The 9,749-nt window shown below is 32.2% G+C and overlaps 1 protein-coding gene across 1 annotated transcript in view; it reads right to left on the bottom strand.

The window, feature by feature from the left end:
* Positions 1-5,645, bottom strand: part of LOC143064580 (transforming growth factor beta receptor type 3-like) — a 55,220-nt gene extending 49,575 nt beyond the window's left edge. Inside the window, exons 1-2 of the mRNA XM_076237495.1 lie at positions 5,426-5,645; positions 4,855-5,027 (exon numbers count right to left, since the gene is read on the bottom strand). Coding sequence (XP_076093610.1) covers positions 4,855-4,921 — 67 coding nt within the window. The 5' untranslated portion in view covers positions 4,922-5,027; positions 5,426-5,645. The remainder of the gene's footprint in view (positions 1-4,854; positions 5,028-5,425) is intronic.
* Between the last annotated feature and the right edge of the window lie 4,104 nt (positions 5,646-9,749).

Here is a 9,749-nt window from a genome sequence, read left to right as displayed (position 1 = left end):
GAAAGTCCCCAATGAAATGGCAAAATCAGAAGCTCAATCACATCAAAGGATGGACAAAAACTGTTACAAAAATATCAGACAGAATGTAGTCATCACAAGTCAGGGCTCTCTTCACAAAAATATCAGACAGAATGTAGTCATCACAAGTCAGGGCTCTCTTCACAAAAAATGATCATAAGTTCATGACTAGAACTAGTATTTTTTCCAATATTTTTTTGAGTAAAATGATCGCAGAAATACATACATGTACTATAATTATAACATACCAAAACAGTCTCAACATTAGTATGAAAAAGATGGAGACTTCAGACCAAATAAACTTCTAAACCTTTAAGGGTGCAAGAAGGTATGATCTCTATACCAGATGATGAAATTGCTTGAATCGTGCTTCAGTACTTTAAACAGAGGAGCGAAACATAGCAAAGGGATAAACTAAACTCAACATAAAATAAATGGGGAATGTGTCCACAGGAACTATAATTTTATAAAAGTACTTAACACAAGATCTGTAAAAGTGACACTACCCAATGTTGTTCTTGGTCCGAGGTTTGTGGTAATAAGCATTGTGTAGTATACATTTCATAACACTTAGTTGAGGAAAACTTAAGTCAGAGAACAAAATAGAAAAATTTACCAATTTTTCCATTTGTAAAGGGACATAACTCTAGAAAATTGAAAGCGACGCCACCACAATTCAAAACTGATTTGTTTTATGTAGTAATAAGCATTGTGCATAAGATTTATAACATTTGGTTTAGGCAAAATAAAGCTAGAGAACAGAAATGAAAAATTTAGCAATTTTTCCATTGGTAGAAGGGCATAACTCTAGAACGGTAAAAGTGACGCCACTAGAATTCAATCACAATCTGTGTTTTGTGGTAATAAGCATTGTGTATAGGTTTCATAACATTTGATTGAGCAAAACTAAAGAAATTCATGAAATTGGAGAACAAAACGAAAATTCAGCAATATTTCCATTTGTAAAGGGGATAACTCTAGAACATTAAAAGTGATGTCACCAATTTTCAAACTTGGTCTTTTTAAAGGTAATAAGCATGTGTGTGTATAAGTTTCATAACATTTTATTAATGCAAACTAAAGGTAAAGAACAGGAACGAAAAATTGCTTGAAAACTGGCATAAGTCTAGAACGGTAAAAGTGACATCACCAAAATTCAAACTTGATCTGTGTTTTGTGGTATCACAGAATATGACCATCAGTAGCAAGAGTACCACTTACATCTAGCATGACCTGCTAATTAGCCTTCCTCAGCATCAAAGTTAAGTCCTATCCCCCTTTTGGTTGTGTTTATGTCCCCTAATCTTTGGTTTCAAATAGTAACCTATACAGTGTTTTGTGCATTATTGTTTTGTCTTTTTATCCCTATTGTTGTCCTTAAATTTATTCACATGTGGGTTTTTTAATTTGTCATCCCCTTGGTATCTTGTCCACACTTTTTTTCAGGTTATAGTGCAAACACATGTGATGGTCTTATTGGATCATATAAATGGGAGATTTTTAAATTGAAGAAACAGGCCTAGGAGACTACTTAAAACAATATGTGTCATAAACATAAAGCTTCAAATAGACTAAATGGCTCATCTGGCATAAATATACCATATTGATTTGCCTATAAAATAAAGATAAAATAAACTATTTTCATCCCCTACAATCAAATGGACCTCACCATAGCAGTCATAAAAATATCAACAACCAATCAAATTATTTAACATCTCAATTTATTCCTTGATTAATTTAGCTAGTTACAATAATCTCTATAAATTATTGTTTTTTAGGAAAATATCAAAAGCTCATAAAAATCCTTTAAATAGATAAATACCAATGAGAAAGAACTGGGAAAATCTTTACTTTCTTGCATTTATCTACATTTTTTTTTTAAATTGCAGACCATTTGAAGTGTTGTTGTCAATTTGGAGTATTATTTTTTTTTAAGTTAAACTTATATATTTGTATTAGTATCAAAATAATAAAAATATAAATATCTGATGAAAAGTCTACAACTCAACAAGGATAAAAGCTAAAATCATGAAAATTCAACCTGAACTTTATTTAGTCACAGTTTACAACAAATCTGAATTTTAAAAGATTTCATAAACGCTTTCATGTTAGTGAGGGGTCACTGTTTGACAGCCCCCTGCTGTACATCCCCAAATCAATAACCGATTTTTCTTACGAAAATCCAGATAAAAATCTACACATTCTAAAAATCCTTCATGTCGAAGAAGTAGAGCTAGTTAACAGAATTTACAGCCCTGTAAAAAAAGTGAAGGTGGATTCAATTGTTTGAGTAAATATGTGCATGTATTGCTAAATGTATCTTTTTTTAAAATTGATTCTTATTTTTTCATTTCTATTTCATTATTTCATGATTTCATATAATATGTTATCACTCGCAAGGAAATTTTGATTGATAAGTAAATAATATGGTATATAGAACATTTCAAAAACTAATATTTGCATAGCCATAGGTGAATCCCGGGGGCCTGGGTGGCCTCTGAAATCACTGAAGCATGACTGTAGCGGTCACCCTCTTTACGGCTGTTAGTGGGCCTACTCTTATAAAAAAATTTGGATCTGCCACTGATTGTAGTCCAGGATCAGCTAGAGAGTTGCCACTTAATTGTCAGAAAACTGTCATTTACAAATTATCCAAAACATCAGCTAAATTCACCAACATCATATACATTTCTATTGATGCAATTGGTTTCAATAAATAGTTTGTTTGAAATGTGTTTATATAGTATTTTTTTAGTTAAAATTAACTGATTTTGTCTATTTTAAAAATCATGTCTGGTCCCAATGTATCATGTTAGTGAACCAACTTCTATGGTTTACATTAAATGGTTCTGATTTTTCTGAGAATAGAAGAAGGTCTTTAAGATAAAATAGAAATACAAGTAACAAATTGTAATCTGAGGGCAATTATTACAACCCAATGGAGTCTTGTTCATGTGAAGAAAATTGTTTAATTTTGTATTGCTAATCATTTTTTGCTGTTTTAATACCATCAAATTAAGTTTGTTCTATTAAAATTTGTAAGATAATAAGAAATATTATAATTGTTTAAAGAGACACCATATAGTGTCAATGACTCCTACAAGGTGTCAATTGATGGCTTCAGCTTTTTGTATTCAATAGAACTTTTATTGCTGATCAATTCAAATTTGCCATCTATCTTTTCATTTTTCAACATGTTCACATAAATAGTAAAAAAAATCTATGGTATCTTATCCAGAGTATCAAGAAAAGTCTCCATTAGCTAATATTGTACCAGGGTTTACATAAATTTTAATTATTTTTGAACAAAATAAGTTTAGAACTAATATAATATGGCTAATTTTATTCTTGTATATAAAAGTTATCCATGTATCTATTTCATTTCAAATTTAAAACATATCAAGCAAAGTCATACACCTATGAGCTTATGGGGTCCCCCTGACACTTGATCTTCAGCCTTGTTGAAAAACTATCAAAATAAATTTAAATATATCTGGCAATGTCTTATGAGCTTTAAGCCCCCTGAAAATTGATCATATGACCTGTTCAGGCTGTTGAAAAAACAATCAAAATATCTAGAGTTGTGCTTTTACAAACTGCTTTATCAAAATAGTCATAATTATAATCTAAAATAAAGTCCTTACTTCTGTAAAAAGTATACAGGAAACATGGGTCCTTCTCACATCCTACAGTTATTTCAACAAACACTTAAATTTTCAACTTGAGTAAAGACTTGATAAAACTTGAACTTCAAATACAATATTTTCTCCCGTTTATTGTGAATGAAGAAATTAAAACTCAAAATGTATCCTGAGATCACCAGGTAAACATTAAATAATGCTTACAAGTGTTGGTATCAACTAAGAACACTCATTTTAAAATATTACATATGCAGACAACTGCTAAAATTGGATGCACTATGCGTCTCAAGATCCAGTACATCTTCTAATTCAGATAAATATATACAATGTACATGTATATCATTCACAAAAGTGCATACCTATAAATTCATAAATATTATAGATGTACATTTGTATCATATGTTTGTATATAATTTAAAATATGAAATTCCTCATATTTCATGTTTACTGGTTGGAATTATTTACATATTGAAAATAAGATGTGGTATGATTACCAATGAGACAACCGTCCACAAGAGACCAAAATGACACAGAAAAAAACAACTACATGTATAGGTCACCGTACCGCCTTCAACAATGAGCAAAGCCCATACCGCATAGTCAGCTAAAAAGGCCCCGAAATGACAATGTAAAACAATTGTTTTAAATGTATTGTTTTAAGATATTCTAATTCACCATAGATCTTACATAGATAATATGAACCTTAAAACAAATATACAAATCAAAACTTCTTCTGCAACATACTGTTTTATATACATGTATCTAATTTTTTATCATTTATGTAATTTTACAGAAGGTTAGAGGAATTTTAACATGTTTAACAATATTTACATTTAATATTGGTTTTTTATTATCATCATTTTCAAACTAATTTATGCTTCTAAATTTTTAGTATTTCATTCATAAAAAAATACTTTTCCATTTTATTATTCCTATAACCATGGTTAAAAGATTAAATGATTGGTTGCCTGCAAGTTTCTTTACCATTCCCAAATCATACATGCCCTCTAAATATCTCAGTCACTGCTGGAACAAAATAATTTACAAATTTAAATGCTCCCCATTTAATATACTGTAAATGAAGAAAATATTTTCAATACACAGCAATCATCACACATCAATGTCAGTCATATCATAAGTACAGCAACAAGGATCATCAAAACATCTTCTTATATTATTGTTTATTTACACTTACCAACTTGTATTAAGCCAACACTAGTATATATTCCCAAAGCAAAAAGCAAAATATACAGCGTATGCATTATCTGGTTATCTCTTGTCCTCACATTGGTCAGGCTGGTCAGATAATCCAAACAAAGATGTGTATTCCTCGGTCAGAGCACCAACAAAACCCTTGACCTATTTAATCTGAGAAGAAAAAAATGGCGCTCATCAGCTAAATAATGATACTTGTTATGCTAATGTTGTTGCTTAAAAAACACAACACTGCAAACTGTTTAATCCCTTATAATTCTTGCAAAATTATTTTGTTAGTGTAGCCAATCTAAAATCAAATTGTAGATGGAGTAAACAAACACATTCCTGAAATGTAGTTGACCTCAGTTTTGGCCAGGTTTACCCTGCAACACAAAAGGTCACAGGTTTCTTTGGCTTCATTCCAACTCTATTTCAAACATTTAATGACTCCTAAAATTATGATTATAATTTTTGCTTAATATCTATCAAATATTACATGTGTCAAAATATTGATTAGGTATAGTGATTGCCAAATATTAAATGATGTGTGTTTGTGTTTTGCAACTTACATGTGATAAACAGTGCTGCGTTTGTTTACATATTATCATGTATCACAATCTGTCATTGGGCTATCAAATGCGTACATCCATAAATACAATTCATTAAATCCTCAAGTATTAATTCAATAAAATAACAAATGTAAACACAAATTTCCCACCAAAAAATTACGTTGTGTATTGAATGTTGTTTTACTTTGCATGTAATTGACACATTTCCCTATAAGGATATTCTACGTCACAAGCACCTGCCAAAAGCACCATCTGGTGATTTGCAAGATCAGTACCGACAACTTTAAAAGATTTTCTGAAAATAATTGCTTATCGTGATTCAGTGGCATTTATTCCATGCATGTTTTAATAGGCCGAGAACAAATTACTGACAATAAAAATACAATAAGTGGGTACCTCCGGTAATAGGGATACGATCTAGGATGAAGTGTGTGGAAAACAATTGATTTATTTAAGCATTCAATGCTTCTGCTTATAATTTTATTGGAGCGAAAAAGCGTTGACTGAATGCAACGCTGAAGTGCTTCAAATTAAAAGTGTACCGGGATGATCAAAGTTTTTCAGGGCCGTAACTAGCCTCTTTTAATATTGAGGCAAAATATATTTTCGCCGAGCGTAGCGAGGCGAACAAATTTGGCGAGGGATCTGGGGCCGTTTAAGGCCCCCAGAAGCTCTGAGAAAAATAACGCAAAATCGTGCATTCTGAGCGTTTCCAAGACTTTTTCTTACATTGAAACGCAATTAATTTTTAGCTATTTCTTTTGACAATATTCTTGTCTCAAAGCAAACACATAGATTCATTGTTTTTACGGGGACAACATTAAAAGTAGACCGATATGTAGGATAAAGCAAAAACCGAAATTCTCATAATCATTATGTCTGTCTGTTCTTGTCTTGAAGTTGTATTGTGCTTAATTCAGACTTCGGTGATTTTTTTTTATGACTAGATTTAAATATAGTGACAGTGCAGTATTATACTTTAAGTACTAGTACTGCCTAAGGACCATCTTGACCTTGTTTTACGGTATTAATGATTCTTTAATTCTTGAAGACCCTCCATCAACTATCAAGATGAAGAATAGGGAAAAAAACTTTGGCCATTGATCATTTGTATTTTTTCTATGCATTGACTTTGTGTGAGATAAGGTCCTGTGCACGTTTACTCCATATTCTTTTATTTTCTGTTTAAGAGTCTGAACACGACTTCATGCAAGTTTAATCCTCTAATGTAAAAGGTCATAATTATGGCAATACATTGACATTTTTTTTAAAGATGATTTGATACCGGGAAATTGGTGGTCTTACTTTAATTTAAACCATGTCAGCTATCTAGTTTTATCTACAAAAAAAGAACCAGTTTTGAATTCTTTGATATCCATGCAGAAACGACAATTTTTTTCTATGTGCAGTAGCATCGTATATTCTTAAAATAGTTTCTCGTACAATGTCTGAACATCGGTGGACATGCTACATTTCAAAACCACACTTTACAAATGAAAATCAACACTCTGCAGACTACAGTTATAAAGTAGGACGATAAATGATCAAAAGACAAACCCGGGACACAGAAATACAAACAATAGACCATCAACTCTGAAAACTAAAAGTAAAATAGAAACATGGATCACGAAAAACATGCAGGGGCGACATCAGAGTGAGCAGATCTTGCTTCTTGCAAGACACTTTCCGTGAAAACAATTCAGGTTGATATGAAGACAATCTTGTTTCAGTTGTTTTTTTCGTGTGTTTTTTTTTTAATTTCCAATATGAGGCATTTGCCTCATTTGCCTCAATGTAGTTACGGCCCTGTTTTTGCAACCATATGAAATGATATATAAAAAACAACATTCAATTCTTTGTATAGTGACATTGCTATATGCAGGCATGAAATCAATTTAATCGAACTTTTCGTCTTTCTGATATTGTTTTTTTTTTTTTTATTAATATCATGAATATTGTATTTATATTGTGTCATATTGCAAAATTTTACCTAAACTTAAGTAAAAATATCTTGTAAAGAGTCATAAAGCAGGATAAAGCGAAAACAAATCTTGACTCTACCGGGACACATAATCTAACTCTGGTTTATAACTATTTTTAATATATTCCAGGCGCATATTTATAAATTTACTGTTCACAAAATTTTGAAATTTTGAAATACTAAGGCTTTTCTACCTCAGGCATAGATTACCTTAGCTGTATTTTGCAAAACTTTTAGGAATTTTGGTCCTCAATGCTCTTCAACTTCGTACTTTATTTGGCCTTTTTAACTTTTTTGAATTCGAACGTCACTGATGAGTCTTTTGTAGACGAAACGCGCGTCTGGCGTATATACAAAATTTAGTCCTGGTATCTATGATGAGTTTATTTTTTGAAATGTAACAAAAAAATAACAGGTCGTGTATTCTTGGGAGGTACATTGCATACAAGGAAAAGGCCTGAAAAAATATCCTTTTCTGCATTGAATGGGTCCAAATATTTTTTGCCTCGCTCCGTTCGGCGATAATAAACTGCCTCCCCTTACAGGGCAGGCAATTTACGGCCCTGTTGACAATTAAGCTTCATCAGTATAACTGTCAAAAATGTAGCATATGATATAGACTATCATAATTGTCCGACAGTCTCGTTGTAAAAAAACAACACCAAGCAAGATACCACTTAAATTTCAGTCACTTGCTGAGTATATTAAGTTATATCTTAATTATTTTTTAAGGGAAATATAAAAAGTGGCAATAATTTAAGAGGTTAGAATTATAATTTCTTCAAACAAAAGGGCCAAAACAATCAAATGTAAAGATACACGTACGAAAAGTTAACTCTCGTGCAAGAATAAGAACGTATTCAATCTAATTAAAAACCAATCTTTCATCGCTCCCGTTTTCTGATATGTCGCGTGGCGACATATCAGAAAACGGGAGCGATGAGAGATCGGTTTTTAGTTAGATTGGAACGTATTAAACTATAAATATATCAGAGCACTAACCAAAAGAACAACAATCTTTCTACCTCCTCACAAGGCAAGAAAAACACTGTCAATAATTCCATAAAGAAGGGATCAATATGATCACGAAACAACACTCTCAACACACATATTAAAACCATGATCAAATTAATATAGAAAGGCTGTATTGCTGTTCTTCATTTTAACTTATTGTCAAAATGCAAATCACTGGTGCAGGAAACGTTGGTTCCGTTTGATTGATTTCAGTGACATATTCCCCTGCATCGAAACTCTTTTCTATATGCATTGCAGCTTTTGTGACTATAGTATTGTTCAGTGGCGGATCCAGGGGGGGGGGGGGGGGGTTCCGGGGGTGCGCACCCCCCCTTTATTTTTGCCGATCAATGCATTTGTATCGGGACATATGTTTTGCACCCCCCCTTTGCCCTGGGTGCCCTGGGTTAGCACCCCCCCTTTCGAAAATTCCTGCATCCGCCCCTGTTGTTCCTATAAGATAAGATAAGATAAGATGAGATAAGATAAGATAAGATAAGATAAGATAAGATAAGATAAGTTAAGATAAGTTAAGATAAGTTAAGATAAGATAAGATAAGATAAGATATGTTCCTATAAGATAAGATATGTTCCTATAAGATAAGATAAGATAAGATAAGATAAGATAAGATAAGTTAAGATAAGATAAGATAAGATAAGACATATTTTATTTGACATATGTCGTAGTTGTGAGAGAAAAACACAAGCAATGCCTGTATGGTATCAAATGATATTTTTTCATGAAACCTAAATACAAAAGAAGATCAAACCACATTATTTTTTTTGATATGTAACACAGTAACAAACGATAACCACTGAATTATAGGCTCCGGACTTAGGACAAGCACATTTATACGACTTATACAGAATGTGGCGGGGTTGAAAATGTTAGCGGGATCCCAAACCTCCGCCAACCTGGGACAGTGGTGTAACAGTAACATAAGAACGTAATATGAAAATCAGATGAAATAGCGTTAACTCACATCAGATGGATACAAATAGAACTACATCTAACAAAAACAGAGTGGACGTAGCCAGGTACATCCTAACAACAAAAGTACACGGATCTGAGAGTACTCACAGTGACTGCATGACAGCTAGTTCGAAGCAAAAAACAACTATTAAAAAAAGACTAAATTATCAATCCATACACACCCAACATCTAATGAATTAAATGTAAAGACGCCATAAACAGGCAGAGAAACAAACGACCTTGTGCAATGTCAAGATACAGGTATCGACAGATTGTAGATCCATGAAAGTGCAGATGTATCAAGTTACTAATACTTCCTTAAAAGTTATAGTGAAAAACTCGTCACAGTGGTATTG

The sequence above is a fragment of the Mytilus galloprovincialis genome, chromosome 2, assembly GCF_965363235.1.
Source record: "Mytilus galloprovincialis chromosome 2, xbMytGall1.hap1.1, whole genome shotgun sequence".
Classification (NCBI taxonomy): Eukaryota; Metazoa; Mollusca; class Bivalvia; order Mytilida; family Mytilidae; genus Mytilus; species Mytilus galloprovincialis.
The sequence above is the reverse complement of the archived record's forward strand: the minus strand, read 5'-3'. Positions and strand labels throughout refer to the sequence as shown.